The 20,453-nt window shown below is 44.3% G+C and overlaps 1 protein-coding gene across 3 annotated transcripts in view; it reads left to right on the top strand.

The window, feature by feature from the left end:
• The window catches only part of AGBL4 (AGBL carboxypeptidase 4), a 1,130,159-nt gene that overhangs the window by 1,048,689 nt on the left and 61,017 nt on the right, over positions 1-20,453 (top strand). For all 3 annotated transcript variants that reach the window (XM_019656526.1, XM_019656525.1, XM_019656524.1), the window contains exon 10: positions 18,817-18,969. In XM_019656526.1, coding sequence (XP_019512071.1) covers positions 18,817-18,969 — 153 coding nt within the window. The remainder of the gene's footprint in view (positions 1-18,816; positions 18,970-20,453) is intronic.

The following is a 20,453-nucleotide window of genomic DNA, read 5'->3' as shown; positions in this document are numbered from 1 at the left end:
CCAGGCCACAGTGAGCTAAAAAGAGGTCTCAGTGGGCAGCCTGACACTCCTAGAATAACCTCTTTTCACATACCCAACCTCTCCAGTATACCTCCAGGTCATCTCATCCGGGAACTTTTCCAATTAACCTGCCCCTTCCATTTCTCACGCCTCCAGTGGACTCCTCCCCTTCCGGGCCCCTAGCTGAGCAGGTTGGGATCTACATATAGCCTGTTACTCACTTAGGCACTCAGGCCAGCCAGCCTATAACAGAGTACAGGTCACATTTCCAGGTGTTTTGTCTTCAGCATGGACGGAACTTTTCCTAGAGTTATTTTTGGTTGTTAATGTTGGGAGGCTCTCGAGCCCAGGATGAATTTATGCTGGTACATCAAATAGCATATTGCATTTCAGAAATTGGCCTTAGCTGTGGGAAATCAAGTAAGCCAGATGCCTAATTACTCCATTATTTACCATGGTGGAGAGAGCTGAATTCTGATGAAAGGGACCAGACTAATCACTGCTTCCACCAAGGACTGAACTGTTTAGCCTTTCATCAAGAAATTGCCCCTACCCTCCGGAAGTACTTGCCCAGCTCCCACACCCTGTACTGGTTCCTGGTGTCTGGCTGTGAGACGTCTTATCAGCCAGGACAGGACACAGCCTGACCTTCTGGCCAATGAGCCTTGATGCCTCCCACTCAGCAAGTCATTCCAGGCTCTTCTGCTGTTTTCCCTTCAAAGCTAGTCAAGAGTGTTGGACAAAAGAGGAACTTCCCTGTACTCTTCAACAGGAGGAAATCATTTATCAATGAACATTTTCTGAGCCCTGACACTGTATACTGGAATATAAAGCAAATAAGGAACAGTCCCTTCTCTCAAGGAGATGATAATCCAGAATAGTGGTTTTCAAAGAAATTGCAAGAGGTCTGAGGACCCCTCAGTGGGGCTCCTCTCCATTTTAACCAGAGCAGTGTAATTTTGTGATGAAGAGCTCAGGCTCAGGTCCAGATTTAAATCTTATATCAACACTCAATAGCTTTGCTGTCTTGAGCAGGCCTCTTCCCCTTTCTAAGCTTCGGTTTCCTCTTTTGTAAGAGGCTAATGTGAGGATTAACTAAAGTGATCCATGGACTTGCTTTTTAAGGCACCGTGCCAGGCACACATATTCTCAAAAGATGTTCACCTTTAGTAGTATAAGAAATGTGCTTGAATAAAGGATTCCATGGCCATAGGAAGTTTCTAAATCCCTGGTCTAGAGCTCCAGACTCAGTAAATCAGTGACAGCAGGACAGGGTGGTGAGCATTTTGATAGATGAGGAACCTGGGCGCCACGTGGGCAAGGCAGATCATCTCACCCAGACTGAGGGGCAGGCAAGGCTTGACGGGGAAGTGAGCTCTGAGGAGAATTTTGAAGGACGAGTAGGAGTTGCTTAGACAAACACTAGGGAAGCATTACAGACAGAGGGAGCAGTGTGTGCGAGGACTCATGGGTTAGATGGGTGAATATACTCAGGGAATTCCAAGGAATATACTGGACTGGACTGGGGGTGGAGGGGAGCATGTGGGGACCAGGTGGGAGGTGGGGCTGGGTGATAGGCAGAAGCCAGTCATGGAGAGCCCTGTGGGCTACCCAGGAAGCTTGGACTTGATCCTGAAAGCCGTGGGAGCGTTCCTTCAGAAGACATGAAATTCAAAAGAGATGGAAAAAAATGTTACTATGACTGTCTGGGGCTTCAAATATATTGTTGTGTTATTAACTTTGAGCCAGCAAAATAGAAAACTATACCAAAATAATCCAAAAGTGTGAATAAGGATCTGTGAAAAAGAAAAAATCCACGGAATCATTATTTATAAATAATGAAAAGCTGAAAAAAATCTAACTGCCTAACAGTGGGAAACTGATGAAGTGAATGACGACACGTTCATATAATGGATGTTTACGAAGAGTTAATAACGTAAAAATGCTTATGCTATAATTTTAAGTGAAAAAAAGCAGAAGACAAAGTTTCATATGTATTATATGTTAAGACGCATATAACAACCAGGTTTAAAACATACACAAAAAGAATGGGTGTAAACTAGATGTTAACAGTGCTATTTCTGGGTACTAGAATTATTTTCTTCCTCCCTACATTTTTATATTTCCTGACAATTTCCAAAAGTATATGTTAACTTTAAAGCCGGAAAAAAAGTCATGTTATAAGGTGGGGACCTGGCCACTCAGCTATGAGGAAGGACGTATTTTATAAAACCAAACCAAATCCATCAGTCAACTGCTTGGTTCCGGGTGAGTCCCTAGGGAAAGAGCCTCGTAAAACCAGCCCATCCCACATTATAGAAATAGAAGGAAACCAGGATCCATCAATATCTATCTATGCATTCATCTTCTGACTAGCCATCCTTCTACCTATTTTTCATCCAACCATCCATCCACTGTACCTCAATACTCTGTTCAAAACTCCTGCCCCAGAGGCATACATGAGGCTCCTAACATCCTAGGAAGTCTGTCAACTCTTTGGCCTCCTTGTAAGCATAACAGGGACTCTCTCCCCTTCCCCAGAGCAAACCTCAAATTGTGCCCTTTCTTCCTACCCTGGTCCCTTCTCAGTCTGCTGAGTCTTTGATCTTTAAGCATTGCTTAGTCAGCTAGCAGGCCTAGAGCCAGACCGTTTACTCTCCTAGGGATTAAGAACAAGCACTTGCAGTCAAAAATTGCCTCCAGCCTCCAAATCTGGCTCTACCTACCACCTCACCTTTCTGAGCCTCTGTGGCCTGATCTGTGGACTGAGGTGGTAGCATCGCCTCATAGAGGAGGTATGAGAATTTAAAAAGACACTGCATAGAAAGCACTTACACTTGGATAGTGTGGTATTTTCTAAGGCTGGTAGATTGTCAGCAATCAATAAATGTTAGCATATATTCTCATTATAAGCTCAAATTTAGAATACACAAGAGCTGATATTTCAGAGTTAATTTCACAAGGGCACCTTGAGAACATTATCACTATCTTTAAACTGTAGCATTAAAAAAAAAGAGGGATAGCTCTGGTTATTGATATAGCAATACAAGTGACTGTAGGCCTTAAAAGATAGACTAGGAGCAGGTCCTAAGCTTATCTCAGCTTCTCTGACTATCCCCCTACCCCCATCTGTGACTCAGTCTTTCTTCAGCTGAGCTAATACCATTAATGGGGACAGACAGCTCAGTTCCAGTCATAGGAGCCTTTCTTTCTTAGGGTTTCCTGTATATGTCTGTTCTACTGGGTTGTCAGAAAAGTCATGATGCATTTTTGCAACGAAAAACATAGGAAAAATGCGTCATGACTTGGCCGACAATGCAATAAGTCATGCTGGGTGGATTTTACAGTTTAACCTTCAGAGGGCAAGCGGATTTCCATCACTCCTAAGGTTTTGGTACGCATGCATGTGTGCATGTGTCCGCTGGGGCAACTCACTGTAATCCCTAAGGGCTGACAGCTGCAAGGGTCGTTCTAAAGTGAACACCAGTCAGTGTGATCCTCCAGAACCCTTGGGTGATTCCAGACCAGCTCACCGGAAGGCCAAGCTTGTGTGTTGATTGGCAGCTAAGGCCACTTGACAGAAATGGCCTCTCTCTGGCTGTGCCTAGAGGGCACGTCAAGGCCACAGCTTTCCTTGAAACTCCTGGCACACTTGAAACTCCAGTGCACACGGATCAGTTGGAAAAGTGGACTTAGGCTCCCAGTTACAAGAGGACTGTTTCTTTCCTGTTAAGAGTTTAGCTCCAGGCCCCGACCTTGGAAAATCCTCCAACTGCTATTGCATGTTCTTTAATTGACAACTTTATTATGTGAGTGGACATTTTGGCGTGGATGGGGCAAATGAGAGCCGCTCTTAAGGACCCTGGTGGTGGGGGAGGCGCTGATATTTATTGAGCCTCTATTAAGTGCTAGGTATTGGATCATCTAACCCATACAACAGCTGTATGAAATGGGCATCATTATCCCCAAGTGTCAACTGAGGAAACTAAGGCTCAGAGTGAATACCCACCCCCGCCCCGCACCCCATCATCTCTCCTAGCGCACCCATGTATCGTTCCACGTCACACCGATTGCTTTATGTGCTTGTTTTCCCTACTCAGCTGTGAACTCCTTGAGGGATAAAACTTACCTCTCTGTCATCCCTGTATTTTCTTGCCCAGAGAATAGTGCCTAAAACATCAGTAAACTGTCAGTTGAAAAAAGGCACAAATGGAACAGTGCTTAGAACTTGCAAGGTCATGCAACTGGTGGTAGCACAGCTGGAAAGCAAGTCAGATCTGCCTGATCCCAGGGCCTGTTTCCCCAGGGCCGGTAATGGTGAGCTCGAGCTGGTGAGCAGGTGAGCATAGAGCAGCCAGCAGGAGGCTCGGTGGGGTGGGGCTGGGGGTGGGGGTGTCTCCTCTTTTTATCTCTAAACACACATAAATGGCCTACCTAGAAAAGCGGAATTCTGTTGATTTAGCTTTTTCTTTAGTATGATGATACCTTTTAGCAGCAAATGTTCAGAATTACCCGCGTTGTCTTTCGCTTCAATTGCCATTCTAAATGGATATACCAGGTTTATTCCATTCCTTTGAGTACCCTGCCCTTCCCCACTACTGTAATGCGCACTTGGTTTGAGAAGTTTAGAATGAGCCCCACAGATTGAACATGACAGGTCAATTAGGAGCTGGGGTCTCACGTGGGGGCTAATACAAATGCAGTCAATGGGTTTGCACCTCAGGATGCCTCCTCCTGGCCTGCAGATTGTGTACACCGCCTGAGGATCTAACATCCCTAACTTCTGAGGTGGCCACTTTTAACCTTGCACGAGTAGCTTAATTCTGGCCTCCTGGGGTACCAGAGCTCTCTTTGCCCTTTGTGGAGCCAGAGAACTTCAGAGCTGGAAACACTGAAGAGGTGCTCTAAAGTCACCTTTCATAGAGAGAGGACGTAGAGAGGTAACATCATGCCCAGGTGGTGAGCTGGCCGCACAGTGAGACAGTACCATAGAGCTGGGACTCAAAGTCAGGCCCTGTGACTTCCCTCAGACTACAGCGTGTGCACTCTAGGCCTTGGGGTGGATCACCAGCACTGGGTCTTGTCATAATTGCTTTCACTAATTGCTCACGTAGATGTATAGGTTTCAGAGCACATTCACATACAAGCATTCATTTGGCCCTCACTGCTATGTTGTGAGATAGGGATTGTCGTTTTGTTATGTAGACGGGGAAACAAAGGCCTACAGTTATTAAGTAACTTTCCCAAGAGACAAAGTCCGGGTTCAATCTTAGTTCTTCTGACTCCAGGTGGCCCAGGAGTTCAGCCCAGGGCTGAGCACACAGACGGATGAATGAAAGGAATTGAGGAGCAGGACAGAGGGTCAGCACTGTTTTCTTTCCACCTATTTCCCCTTTAACAAAGCATCCGTATTCATTGTCCCGTTCCAGACCAGCGAGCCTTCCCAAATGTCTCAAAGGGAATTAAGGGTGGGGCAGAGCAAGATGTAGGAGTGGCAGAGGGAACTCATGGTCCAAGCCATCCATGGTCAGGGTGAACTCAAGACTACCAGAGCAGAAGTGGCAGACTCAAGGCCAGAAGAAGTCAGTCCAGAGGAACAAGAGGCCAGCCAGTGGGTTGGATGGCTAGGGCAGAAAAGGAAAGAGAGACTCTTCATGGGCATACAGTAGGAGAGATGGCAGTTCAGACAAGGGACATCCAATGAGCAAAGGCATGTAGGAAAAGGAGAATAGCAGGACCAAGGTGGGTCTGGCTGGGATAGAATGTCCATTTGAAGGACTAGATTAAAAATAAAAATGATCAGATGCTAAAGGGCCTCAGAGTACCAGCCTGAAATATTTGAGTTTTATCAATTTGGCAAAAGGGAACTGTTAGAGGTCTGTGGGCAGGGAAGGGCAGGATGACAAGCATTAGCTCTGATTATGCAATCAGCACCAGCGTTCAGCCCTCAGAACGGCGACCCCTTTAATCTGACAGTCTGCTTTCGTATAATTTGTTAAAAATGACAAAATGTCTCATTTTGCTGCAGTTTATTTTGACCTTTTTTAATATTAGAAAGTTAATTTCAGGAGGGAAATAAATGTATTAGTGTTGTCACAGTCATAAAAAGATGAATTTTATACTGTCAAGCTGTTACTTTGAATGAATCCATCATGCTGTAAAATGGCTGCCTTCCAATACCCAGCATCTTCCCAGCTCCCTCCTTCCCTCCCTCCCTCCTTCCCTCTTTCTTTCCTCCCTTCTCTCTTCCGTCCCTCACTCCTATCTACCAGCACNGGAGAGAGAGAGAATGAGAAAGGGGGCACAGGAGGAGAGAAGGAATGAAGTGAGAGAAAGGGCAAGTGAGAGAGGGGGAGAAGGAAGGGAGAAGAAAGAATAAAGGAACAGTTATAAGATCTTTACCTTCCACCTTTCTTCTCCACTCCTCCTCTCCCCAGCCACATACACAAGCAGATAGGATCTCTCTTGTTTTTCTCCAGGATAAAGTCCATATTGTCAGCGTAAATGTTGGCACCCCTGAGCACTCCTTTGAAAAAATCGTGATGGTTACTACACCAGATGGGAAGACTGCATTAGCATGGGGAAATGGTTGAACTGCTGTCTTGCAGTAGGCTCTTCCCACAGGGCCATACCCAGGAAAGGACCATGCTCTCAGGTCTTGAAGGAGATAAGGTGGGAACGACTGTCAGAAGCTGTCTTCAGAGGCCAAAAGAAGGAGAAAAACAAAACAACACAGTGCAAAGCAGGAAGATGAGATGATTGAAAGATTTATAACTCTCAGGGCATAATGGGCCCTGAGAAATCACCAAACCCATTCTCTAATTGGGGAAGTTGAATAGAGGAAAGGGTCACAGAGCACATTAGTAGGAAAGTCTAACTCCTAATTCCCAAGATGAGTTTCCTGGGAAGAAAGGAATTAAGATTCACTGAGGACTGACTACACCCCCATCTCGGTGGTTAGATGTATGTTGTTATATCTCTGGATCAGTTAACAACCTCCTACAGGAGATGTCTCCAAACAACCAGGCCACACACACTTATTGAGTTTCTAATATGTTCCTGGGGGTGCCCTAGTTTCATCACCCTTTGATTTATAATGAAGCAACATTAACTTTTAATTATGAAATTAAAGTGTCCCTCGGCTCTCACAGGCTTAAATATTATATCTCAGTCTTCTTCTTAGTTTGTCTCATCTTCCTGCTCAGACTGGGGCTTCCTGGGAAAGTGTGGTTTTTCCACTTGTATATATGTCCACTCTTGATGCAGGAGTGGGCCCCTGGGTGACCCCCAAGGGTGAGGACCAAGCAGAGGCTTTGGAGGCAGTGAGATGGAAGTTAGAATTCCAGTTCAGGCCCTAACCTGCTATGAGATCTCGACAAGACAGTCTCTGAGCTTCTTTCTGAGAAATAAGATCATGACCCCATTTACTTCAGTGGATTGTTGAGAGAATCACATGAGTTAATTTGGTGTGGGACTGGCTTATCAGCTCTCAAATGTGCAAGATGATGGTTATTGTCAATAGATGTCCTATTGAATAAGGAATAAACTTATTGGGTTGTCGGAAAAGTCATGATGCATTTTTGCAATGAAAAACATAAAAAAAATATGTCATGGCTTCTCCAACAACCCAATACATTTATGTAAGCTGGGCTGCCACACCCCCTCCATATATATGTGCTACTGTAGTCCCTGAACTCTCTTTGAACCTTTCATTGCACACACAACTACTTTTAAAATGTCCACCTTCCCTGCAAGGTTTTTTGTTTTGTTTTGTTTTTTTAAGATTTTATTGGGGAGTTGGGGGAGGGGAACAGCGCTGAGGAATCAGGGGAAGGGGAACAGACAAGTTGCTGTTGTTTTGTTCTGCAGTCTAGTTGTGGAGGATGTTGCTTCACTGGCCCAAGCTGGCACCATCACTGCGCTCTTCCCGGGTGATGCAGATCAGTCGCCAGTCTCTGGACGGCCGCTCACTGCAGTTGCTGGCCGCTCACGCTGGCTGCTGGCTACACACGGTAGCTTACGGCAACCCACTGCAGCAGGGGACTGCAGCCTACACCGTCGCCGGCAACCCACAGCAGCCCAGCTCCAGCTTAAGCTGTTGTTCAGCATCTTAGCTGTGGAGGGCAGTGTCACTGGCCCTCATATGTGGGATCCTAACTGGGGCCCTCTGGCATCCCAAGCCAGCTCTTAACCAGCATGCCACTCGGCCGGCCCCCTGCAAGGTTTTGAACCCAAGGTCCATATCCCTGGTGCTTAGCACAGTGCATGTGCTTCGTATCACTGTGTGATTGAAAAGAGTGCATTGAGAGTGTGTAAGCCGACAGACAACTTGCTAGGCACAAAGGCAGTGGATCATTATCCCCAATTTTTAGATGAGGAAACTGAGACCCAGAGAGGGAAAGTAACTTCTACAGGTCATGGAAGCTCAACCATGGCTACACTGACACTTGAAGCCAAGTCTACCAGACCCGAAAGCCACACTGCTTCCTTCTTCTATCATCATCTCCATCATTGCCATGGTCAACACTGGAGTCACCAATCATTATGGGAGCAGGAGACAGCTCAGGAGTCCTTTTGCACTGGAAGGGCCTGTTATGAGCCCAAACCTCTGCCCTGAGCTTCTCTGGTCTCTCTCCCTTTTTCTAGGCAGAGGCAAAGGACGGGATGGAAGCAGAGGAAGGCTCCCTCCTGCCAGACCAGACCTGGCTCTTCCTGGGTCCTTAGAAGAAGATGCAAAAATGCTTCCGTTTACATGCAGATCTCCATTTTCACTTCTAAGTAGAGTAGGATTGTAAGAGACAAATTGGAAGTAGAAAACTGTTTTTACTCCTCATCTTGTTGCTACTGGTGCTTTCCCCCCACATCTTAATCATGACTCTCACAAATTTCCTTTGTCCTTAAGCTTATTCTGCTGAAGTCAAAGAGACCAGAGATGCAGGGGCTGGGCCATTCTGAATAGCTTAGGGATAAAGAGCTCAGCCCTAGTTCAGAAAGACTTGGGCTTGGACCTCAGTTCTGTCATTTGTAAGCTTTTTGCCTCAGTTTCCTCATATGATGATAAAAGTACTTATTCATAGGGTCATTATAAGAATTATTACAAAACCATACATAGGAAATACTCAGTGAATGTCGACAGCTTTCAAAGGTGGTGTCATGGTCAAGAGCATGGACTGTAGAGCCAGACTGCTTGGGTTCTTCCAGTGACCACTATGTGGTCTGGGAGTTCCCTTCCAAGTTACTCACCCTTTCTATCCCTCCGTTTCCTTATTGGTAAGTGATGTTTCTATCTGATAGGGCTGTGGAGGATGAAGAAGTGCCTGACACATAGTAAGTGCTATATTATGACTGTTAGCCTCCCTCTAGAGCTCCTCGGAATAGAATCTAGGCCCTGAAACTCCTGTCACCACACCCCTCACTGCTCCTTTCTCTGAATCCAGGATACCTGCTTCATTCATTTATTCATTTAGTCACTTAACAAATGTCTCCGAGAACTTACTGTGTGCTGGGCCCTATGGATAGAGGTGGACTAAGCATGATCCTAGCTCTTGTGGGGGTCACTTAAAACTTTTTTTTTCTCTTGGTTTTCATGAAACCCCATTGTCCTTGTTTCCTCCTACCTTCCCAGCCACTCCAAGTCTCCTTTGCTTCTTCCTACGTAAACTCGGCTTCAGAGGCCCCAGGCTTAGTCCCAGGACCTCTTCTTGACCCACACGACATCCCAGCAGTGTTGAGTGGCACTTCTATCCCAGTGATGCCTGCCTTTTACCTCTAGTTCAGTCCTCCTCTCCCCAGGAGTCCATTTTCATATATTTACCTGCCTACTTGTCACTTCCGGTGTAATATCTGCATCAGGACTCTTGGTTTCCTCACCACTGTCCCCCCTGGGCTTCATCCCAGTCTCCGCCATCTCTCTGCATGGCACCACTATCTCAGTTGCTCAAGTCATAAATCCTTGATCCACCTTTGATTCTTCCTCCACATAATCAATGTGCAGGTCCTGTGAAGATGTGGCCAAAATATTTATCAAATATGTCCTTCTTTTTCATTTCTGCCACCACCACTCTAATTCAAGCTACTGTGATCTCTTGGGGGAATTATTCATCTGCTTCTACTGATGTCCCACTAAACTCCATTATCTACACAAGAAGCAAAGTAATCCTTCACAGCATTCCCCTGTTAAAATGACTTTCCACTGTATACGGGATACACTAAAAACTCTGGCCCCATCCTGCAAGGCCTGCGTGAGCCAGACCGTGTGACCCTCTATCCAGGCTCACCCCCAGTTCTCATCGTGGTCCAGCCACTGCCCTTTGAAAATGCCATACTCGTCCTTGCTTCAGGGCCTTTGATTGCCCCGAATTGTCTTGCCAGCCTCTTTGAATGTCTAGTTCTTATCATCCTTCAAGGCTCAGCTCAAATGTTAGAGGGCTTTCCTGATCACACTATAGAAAGTAAACCCTGTCCCCATCCACCCAGTTATTCACCATCCTGTGGCTTACCTGAGTGCATTCCTAGCATGCAGCACAATCTGTGATCACCTTGCTTAGTTGCTCTTCACCCCACCTGGGTGCCAGCTCCTTCAAGGCAGGAACCTCATCTGTTCAGCTCACCCCCAGGTCCCATAATATGGTAGGTTCATAGTAAATATTTGTCAAATGAATGAATGAATGAATGAATGAATGAATGAATTGATGATAAACACTTTAAGAAAAGGATATTTTAAAAACCTGTGGAGTCCAGAGAAGAGAGCTGCTGTCACTGGGAAAGTCAAGGAAGGCGACTTGGACAAGGGGACATCGGGCCTGGCCATGAAAGATGAGCCGGACGTTACCAAGCAGGGAAGGAAGGGAGGGCATAGGCGTTCCCACCTGCAGGAACCGCAGACGCGGAAGCACGGGGGAGGAGAACATGTGTGGGCTCGGGAAGGTACAGGCGTTCTGTCAGGCTGGCGTGTACAATGGAGAGAGGCAGGAAATGAAGGCCCGTCGCCCATGCCTGCAGTTTCCAGGGCTAGCTGCTTGGGCTTCTTATGCGGTTGCTCCCCTCTTTGTCCCCACCCTTTTCTGTGGCAGGAATTTCTGTCCAGCCACATTCAGGGTGTACCTGAGGAGGGAAGCCTTAATTGTGCCACTTCAGCCATCTAGACTATGTATGGTAAAGGACCTTCACATGGTTTTGTTTCATTTGCTTGGTTGTTTTGAAAGAAAGAGTTCTCAGGTTTTTTCTGAAAAATTTTTCTTTCTGCCTGAGGACAGCACCTGGCTTTCATAAATATCTACTTAAACTTTTTTTAAAAAAGCGATATTTTAGGGATAATAATAAAAATAACAATAAAAAGATTTGGAGCTTTTTTGCCAGAGGCCATGAGGAAACAGCTTCCTAGGGCAAATCTCATCAAGGTAGCTGTCCGAAGTTCTCCACCACACCTCACTTCTCCCTGCCCCACCCCCACCCTCTGCCTCAATGCCTTTCTGAGAGGCTAAGCCTGAGAGGATCAGCCTTCAGATCTCAGAGTCCTCCAGGTCAGAGATGAAGGAACCGGCGTAGGACTTCCTTACATATGACTGGGGAGATTGCCTTGCTAGACACAGCAGCTCCTCCTGGGAGCACTGCAGGGTATAGGGCATCAGCTTGTACCCTGAGGCCTGGGTTTGAATCCCAGCTCTGCCACTTCCTGCTGCGTAACCCTGGGCAAGTTACTTAAAGCTCTCTGAGCTTCAGTCACTCCTCTGTGAGACTAGAATTAATAAAGCAACTCATCCTTCTCCATTTCCCATTAGCCCCACCTAAGCCTGTTCCTTTCTCATTGCCAAACCTGGGATAAACTCTCTGCCCTTCCTGCATTGCATGTCCCTTTTTTCACTGGATTGAATCTGTGATAAACCGTGAAGTGCAGCCCAAATGTGACATTCAGCACCACATCACAGCACCCCGCTCAGTTTTTGGCCTGTGCCCAGTGAGGTGAAGCAGAGAAGCAGCTCAGAATGTGGAAAGAAAAAAAACAACCCATTTTCTCCCCGGTGTCTAGGAAGAAGCAAACTCTACACTAAATTATGTTGCAAATGTGCCCTAAGGTAGTTTTAATTTTATTGGCACTGATTTTAATTTACTCTTTAGGCCCCTGATTGCAGATGAGCTGTTGGCTGCTGGCAAGGGGACAACCCTTCACCACTTGGTTTTAATTAAGGTTCTTAAGTTTAGAAGGAAAGAACAGAGATGCTTTCTTCTACTTCCGTTCTCAATCCCAAATTGTAATTAAAGGCCCTGCATTAGTGACACACCCCTTACTCTAACATGGCCACAGAAAAGTACCTCATGTGACTGCTGGACAAAACCTAAGATGCATCTGCTCATTCATTTAATTCACTTCTTCTCCCATTGATTCATTTTCTATTCATTTCTTCACCAAACCTTTAATGGTAACCTATTACATACTAGGCCTGGCTCTGATCCTATGGATTTAAAAAATTAGCAAAGTATGGTCCCTGCCCTGAAAAGGCTCCCATTCTAATGGGAGATAGAAATAAACAAAACATTATTATGTCATGTGGTAAGTGCCACGAGAGAGATTTGTACTTTGAGTTATGAGAGTACAGAGGAGGCTGTTAACTCATCCTCGGGGATAAAATAAGGTTATTTGAACTGAGATTTTATACTAGTCAGATGAGTAATATTAGCTGCTATAACAAGCAATTCCCAAATCTCAGTGGCTTAATACAGTAAAGGTTCGTCACAGTTTGATGCTGATTTGGTGACTCCCCTGACAATTTTCCGCCCAGTTTTGATTCAGGGACATAGGCTTCTTCCTCCTTATGCCACCAATGTTTTTACATATAACTTCCATGCACAAGAAAGAATGTGGGTAATTATATTCGAGTTTTATGGCAAGGCCTGGAAGTGGTAGTTATTACAACTACCCACATCTCATTAGATCTCAACCAATTGGCAAGGGAGACGGAAAAATCTTCCATGGTCCAAGGAAAGGAAATGAGGTTGGTGAGCATCTACTCAGTTTTCCCTTAATTTTTTTAAAGGTTTTATTGGGGAATTGGGGGAGGGGAACAGTGTTGGGGAATTGGGGAAGGGGATCAGCCAAGTTGTTGTCCTTCAATCTTAGTTGTGGAGGGCACAGCTAGCTCAACTCCCAAGTCCAGTTGCCATCTGGCTGCCTGTCGGCAGCTCAGGGCAGCTCAGCTCAAGGTGCTGTGTTCAATCTTAGTTTTAAGGTGGGCGTAGCCCACCATCCCATGCAGGAGTCGAACCCGCAACCTTGTTGTTAGGAGCATGTGCTCTCACCAGCTGAGCCATCCTGCCACCTGTTGGCAGCTCAGCGGCAGCTCAGCTCGGGTGCAGCTCACTGGCCCATGTGGGAATCGAACTAGCAAACCTGTTGCTCAGAGCTCGCACTCTCAATCAACTGAGTCACATGGCTGGAGTGTAAAATAGCAGACCAGAGGTGGCAAGTGCTGAGACTAGACAGAGGGCAAGGACCACATCATGAAGGGCCTTTTAAAATATATTAAGGGGCTTGGACTCCATCCTGCAAGCAATAGGTACATGTAGAACAGATTTAACTAGGGAAGTGACATGATTTGTTTGCATTTAAAATGATCACTCTGAAGCAGCAAGGAAACCAGGTAAGAAGCTATTGTAGTAGAACAAGGAAGAAATGATGGGACTTGGATCAGACATGGTTGCTGTCCTCAAAGAGCTCACAGGCAGACAGACATGCTTATCAGTCAGACTAGGTTTATAGTAACAGGTACCAACATCAGCATCCAAATGAGAAACTGTAAAAGAATGAGGGGTTTCTTTTAACTGAGGGCGAGAAGAAATCATGAAAAGTTTAAGGAAGTCATATCTCCTCTATCTCATCCAATGACCACTTTTAAAGAAGAGGAAATTGAGGCACAGTGAAGAGTTGCTACTTGCCCATGGCCGCAACCCTGTTAACATTAGAACCAGAGTTAGAAGCCCTGCTTCTGCCTCCCTGACTTCACTCTAACTGGGCCAGTACAAGCCCATAAGGCCAGTTTAGGCACAAAATATAATCACCATGTTGTTGGAATTAGTATTTGTGGTCTTTGGCATTCCCAGAAAAGTGCCAAATATGTGTAATGAAGGAGAAAAAGAACTAAGACCTCAAACTCAGATCCTATTCCCATCAATTTCCTAGACCTTTATCTACTCTAATTCCAGGTCCTGGGATCTCAGAGTGGGAAGGGACTTAGAAACTATTAATCCTTTAGCATCATTTTGGAGGTACTAGCTATGCAGTTAGACATGAAAAAGAAATTAGAATCACAAAATCTAAAAAAGAGATAAGATTACTCTATACAGGTGGTAAGATTTCAAACCTGGAAAACACTTCCCAGGCATCCTCACCTCCCCAAACATGCCAAGGGCACGTGACTTTTGCATTTACTCTTTCTTCTTCCTGGAAGATTCTTCCACCTAATATCCTTGCTCTTCTACTCCATTCAAGTTTCTGTTTTCCTAGAACCTCTGTTACTTTCTATTCCCTTCCTGTATTTTGTCTCCATGGAATTAACACCTCCTGACACTTTGTGTATTTATTGACTGATGTGTTTATTTTCTTTCTCCATAGAATGCAAACTCTTTGAGGCCAGGAGCTTTCTAGTAGGTTCATTTCTATATTCCTAGTGCCCAGAACACTCCCTGGTGCATAGTCCCAGTGCCCAAAATGCTGTGTGGCACATAGTAGGTACTCAGTGACTATTTGCTGAATAAATAAGAAAATGAAAATCAAAAGAGAAATTATTAGAAATAATAAAGTTAGTAAAGTGTCTAGGTAAAAATCTAATATGTTGATAACAAGCCACTTTATAAAGAACTACCAGTTGGAAGATTTAATAGAAAAAGCATCATATTTATAACAGCAACTAAAAATATAAACTGCCTTGGCATCAAAAAAAAATGTTAAGGTCTATATGAAAAACAAAAAAACAAACAAACAAAAACTTTTAAAACTTCCTGCTGTACCCAAAAGAAAATTTTAACAAATAGAAAGTCAAAATATATTCTTGAATTGGAAGGCTCAAAGTCATAAGAGTCAATTCTTCCTACATTAATATGAAAATCTAATATGATTATATTACAAATATTGAGAAAATAACAGGATTTGGGGGAGCAAGAAAAACTAAATAAGCTACTTATAAAGATCATACAGAAATATATGCAAGGAAATACAGGAAAATTTGGGAAAAGTATGAGGTGATAATAGCCCTCCAAATATTAAAATACATTATTAACTTAACATAATTAAAACTGTCTAGTACTGACACATGAATAGACAACTGATTAGAACAGACTAAAAGTACAAAACTAAACCCAAATACATATAAAAAATTTATATGGGTAAAGATGGCTTTTCAAGTCAGTGGAAAAGATGCACAATTTAATAAATGGTGTCAGACAATAAAGTTTAATTCTTACCTCATACCCTATCTCCATGTAAATTAAATTTGAAGTGAAATATTTAAATATAAAAAAGAAACAATAAAAATAATAGAAGAAACAATGAAAAAATTTGACCCAGAAAGCACAAAAGACTCGTAACTCTGTGTAAAAAATTAGCGTTTAAAATTTTCTGCATGGCAAAAAGTATTCATAGAAGTAAAGTAAAAAACAATGACAAACTGAACAAAAATGTTTTTATATGGCACATAAAAGTTAATTTCCCTAATATCTAGTCTCTATAAATCAATAACAAATAAAGCCCAACAATCCAGGGGTTTTTTTGTTTTTTTTTTAAAGATTTTTATTGGGGAATTGGGAGATGGGAACAGCGCTGGGGAATTGGGGGAAGGGGAACAGGCAAGTTGCTGTCCTTTTGTTCTTCAGTCTAGTGGTGGAAGACATTGCTTCACTGGCCCAAGTTGGCACCACCATTGCGTTCTTCCCAGGCGAGGCAGATCAGTCGCCGGCTCCTGGACGGCCGCTCACTGTGACTGCTGGCCACTCACGCTGGCTGCTGGCTACATACAGTAGCCCATGGCAACCCACTGCAGCAGGGGCTGCAGCCTACGCCGTCGCTGGCGACTCAAGGCAGCCCAGCTCCAGGTTGAGCTGTTGTTCAGCATCTTAGGTGTAGATGTAGGCCAGTGTCACTGGCCCTTCTATGTGGGATCTGACCTGGGGCCCTCTGGCGTCCCAAGCCAGCTCTTAACCAATGCACCACTCGGCCGGCCGGCAACAATCCAGTTTTTAAAATGCTCTAAGGAAATGAACAATTCATAGAAAAACAATGCAAATATTTCTTAAACATATGAAATGACATGTTTAAACTTAACCATATAATAAAAAATAATTATGCCAAGAGAAATTCAGATAAAAACTAATCTTAGATGGCATTTATCACTCATCAAATTGGCAAACATCTAAAACTTTGATTCCACCCATCTTGTCAAGGTAATTGAGAATGAGACATTGTAATACATTGCTAGGAATGTAAATTGGTCCTTCTAAGAAGGAGGTGAACTGTCAGTATTGACCAGAATTGAAAATGCACAGAGGACTCAGAAGTTCTACTTCTAGGAATTTATCCTACATGTAATTTTATGTGTGTGAAGTAATGTATATTCAGTGTCGATTACTAAGACATTATTTGTAACAGTAAAAGGTTGGAAATAAATGTCCATCAAAGAGGACTGGTTAAATAGTTTATATGTGTTAAAAAGTGAAATAACTCTTTACATACTGAGGAAAAAATTACCTCCAAGACATGTTAAGTGGGAATAAAAAGCAGCTCTGAATAGTGTTTAATGTGCTACCATTTGTGTGTGTTGGGAGGAAGGGTTAGGAATTTCTACCTGTTTATGTATAAACTTCCTCTGGAAGGATACATGAGGACCTGTTAACATGAGTTGCCTCTAGGGGCTGAAACTGGGTGTCTGGAGGCCGGCACGAGAAGGAGTTTTGAACCATGTGAATCAGTGTAATTCGCCTGCTGATTATCTGAATCACATTAGGTGCCAGGTGTTACGATGGGGCGGTGGAAGCCACTCCAGAATGGTTATCAGAAGAGCCAGATTCTAATTCTTACTCCTTCACTGACTTGCTGGCTGGCCTTAAGCAAGTGACCTTCCCACTCAGGGCTGATCAAGGAAAGATCAGAAAAGCCTGTTTTCAAGGCCCCCTTCTAGCTCTGACATCCCAAAGTATAAATTGTAGTTTTTCCTTACATATTTCTTAAGTCATCTCTCTACCTCATCCTTTCCTCTGCAGCTCATCAAATGCTCAGAGAAAAAGACAGACAATTGAAAAAAATAAAATTGCCAAGCTGACTTTTATAGGGCTCCTGTTGAATCACTGTGTATTACACCTCCAAAGCTGAAAATGATGAGTTTAATATCACACAGAGCAGTGCATCTTATATGTCTCAAAAGACAGCTTATGCTATCCAGAAAACGGGGAGCTCAGCAAGACATAATTTTTCACTCCAACTCTGAGGCAAATAAAATGACAGTCATCAGGCCCACATTCTAGAAGCAACATGGTTTTCATTTGGTTTTAACTTCGTTTGAAAGTGTCCCAAGGAGGGAGAATCCTTCTAAGCATGGACTTTTCTTCTTTCCCAGGACTGTGTATGCTAGACAGGGATGAAGAGGTGGCCACATTTGGCCTTAGGTGTTTCCAACTTTGCCCATTGATGATGATAAGTTAACTGTGCCAGGCTTGGGGTTCCAGTTATACCATGAGCTTGGACGAGTCCCTTCTCCATTTGGGGCCTCTGTTACTCTCAGGAAGGATTAATAGATATAACTTGGGCTGATGTATAGGAAAAGAAGGTTGAATTTGAGGCACATTGAAGATCTCAGGACCTAGAAATTCCCCAATTTCTGTTAGTCCATTACCATTTCTGGAGTAATCTCTCTGGGGTCATTTGTTCAGTCATTCACACAGTTGCTAAGTATCCTTTGTATACAGGCACTGGGCTCTTTACAGACACTCCCCCACCACTACACCTTCAGGGAGCCCATAGATGGGAATGTTAACAAATAATACCATATCAAGCTAGCGAGTACCTTAAATATGTGTAAGCAGAGAGCAGAGAAAGACTAGTTGCAATCATCTGGACAGATTACAAGGTTTTTTTTTTCCATGCACTATTTATATATTATTGGGGAATAGGTGTGGCATCATGAAACGAGGTTAAATAAAATAATTAACTAGGATGTCATAGGTAAAGCTCCCAGAGTGGTGCCTGGCATACATTAAATATGCAGTAAATGATAGTAATTATTATTGCAGTGTTTGATTCCCACTGTATCTCGCTGAGGTTGGAATTACAATAACCATTTTTCAAATAAGAAAGCTGAGGCTCAAAGTGGAGCCATGATTTATCCCAGATCCCTTCAACTAGAAGTGATCCAGTTGGGCAAAACCATAAGCAGGACCAATGTAAATACAATTTTATTGTCTGAAGGTATTTCTCATTAATGAGAGAAACAAATTCTAATACCTTCAGTCATGAATGTATTATCTCTTCAGAGTAAGTACCACCACAACTTAACCCAACAAAAACCTCACTTCTTCAGAAGAACTCTAAAGAGCGATGCTAATGATAGTGCTCTCAGACCTTGAGGGCAGGTGGTATTAAAAGTGAGGAGAAATTGATCCTCACTGGTCTCATCACCCGCAATCACATTGCAAATGGCTACTCGATCAGCTGACACATAGGGCCAGCTCAAAAAGAAGTATCTGTGTGTGGAGGGCGGGGAGAGCAGTGTCTGGTCCCTTTACAGTAAGCTCTGTAACCCCAGACTTCTCATCTGTTATCCTTTCTCTCAACAGAAAACAAGCCTGGAGTTTTATATTGACATCCATGCCCACTCCACCATGATGAATGGCTTCATGTATGGCAACATCTTTGAGGATGAGGAACGGTTCCAGAGGCAGGCCATTTTTCCCAAGCTCCTCTGCCAGAATGCCGAGGACTTCTCCTATGTGAGTTGAGAGCTCTCTCGGCCAGCCCCAGCTACTCCTCCCAACCCTGCCACCCTCCCTCTCCGTCTCCTCACTCGGTTCAGTTTGGTTTAACATTTACAGAACACCAACTCTGTGCCAGGTCTTGCATGGATGATAAAGATAGAGATAAAAAGCTATGCTGTGCCCTCAAGCCACTCATCCCCAGTCAGGAAGGAGACTCTGAAAAGGTAGCGCATGCTTGGTTTCTCTGAGGAGCAGGCATTTGTTTAGTTGATCTGACTCCAGCATTAACGAGAGAAGAAACTCACTGAGCAACTGAGCACCTATCACATGCCAGACCCTGCCCCAGAGTCCCTTTTCATCTGCCTCAGTTCCTTTAGTAGGGGCGTGCTGAAGGGGGTCAGATGCCCAGCATCCTCTTCCTCCATGACCCTTTCTGGACCTCAATTTCTGTGTCAGTAACCTGTGGGTGATCATTTCCTGCCCTGCCTGCATCACAGCTTCCTGGGAGGACAAATTCAGTAATAGGTATCAAAGTACTTTGCAGGCAGTAAAGACCTCAGCAACCCCCAGAAACTTGCTGTTACTACCTACCTCCCATGCCAAGGAAGACTGGAGAGGCTGTAGTTAGAATAACTTGAAGAAAAAAAACAATATTGGAAAGGGCAGGGAGAAAAGACAAGGAGGGGGATCAGCACGTGGTGTGGGGTTAGGAGGGAGACTTTTTGCACATTTTCCTTTGTTTTGATGCTAAATCTCCGAGGCCTGTTATTTCCATGTGGCCAGCGGAGGAGAGGCTCACAAAGGTCATAGCAAGTTTTGAACTTGATGAGCTGAAAACTTGCCTGCCTATTGCTTCAGACATGGGCATTAGTAGAGATGATAAATTTCTCTGTGAGGTAAGATGCATATTCAAAGATCCCAGAATCTTTAAATGCCAGACCATGAAAAGAACTGGGAGATTATGTAGCCCAGTCTCCTCTTTACATCCAAGCAACACCGATGGCCCAGAGAAGTTGAATATCTTCAGCAAAGTCCCCCAGCATTTCATGGTAGAATCGAAGCAGGTGGCTCCCCATTTGTAGCCCTGGGATAAAAACAGCCATGCTTGTATCTGTAGGAATGTCTACAGGATGGCAAGCCCTTGTCACTTTGAAACCACTCCAATTTCAGAGCAGACTGCGGTCTATGGGATCCAGGTTCCCTGGGAGGCTGAGCCACAGGACTCAGAGACCCTCATAGGGGTGAGGTTTCCAGGGATGACAAAAGGGGTATGGTCTGGGAGCCTTATTTCTGGCCTTGCCTGATGAGGCTCCTGCATTGCGGCCCCTCTTAAGAGGCCAGGGCCAGGGTCAAGGTCATCTACCCTAGTCCAGTCTCAGTCTCCCCTCTTCTCTGATTCTCAGTGCCAAACTCTAAAACGAGAGTTGGAGTTTACTACGTGGACTTCAGCGGTCCTTCCAAATGTGGAAGCCACTCCAGAATGGTTATCAGAAGAGCCA

Source organism: Hipposideros armiger, unplaced genomic scaffold (assembly GCF_001890085.2).
Source record: "Hipposideros armiger isolate ML-2016 unplaced genomic scaffold, ASM189008v1 scaffold_261, whole genome shotgun sequence".
Classification (NCBI taxonomy): domain Eukaryota; kingdom Metazoa; phylum Chordata; class Mammalia; order Chiroptera; family Hipposideridae; genus Hipposideros; species Hipposideros armiger.
This window is presented reverse-complemented; position numbering and strand designations above follow the sequence as displayed.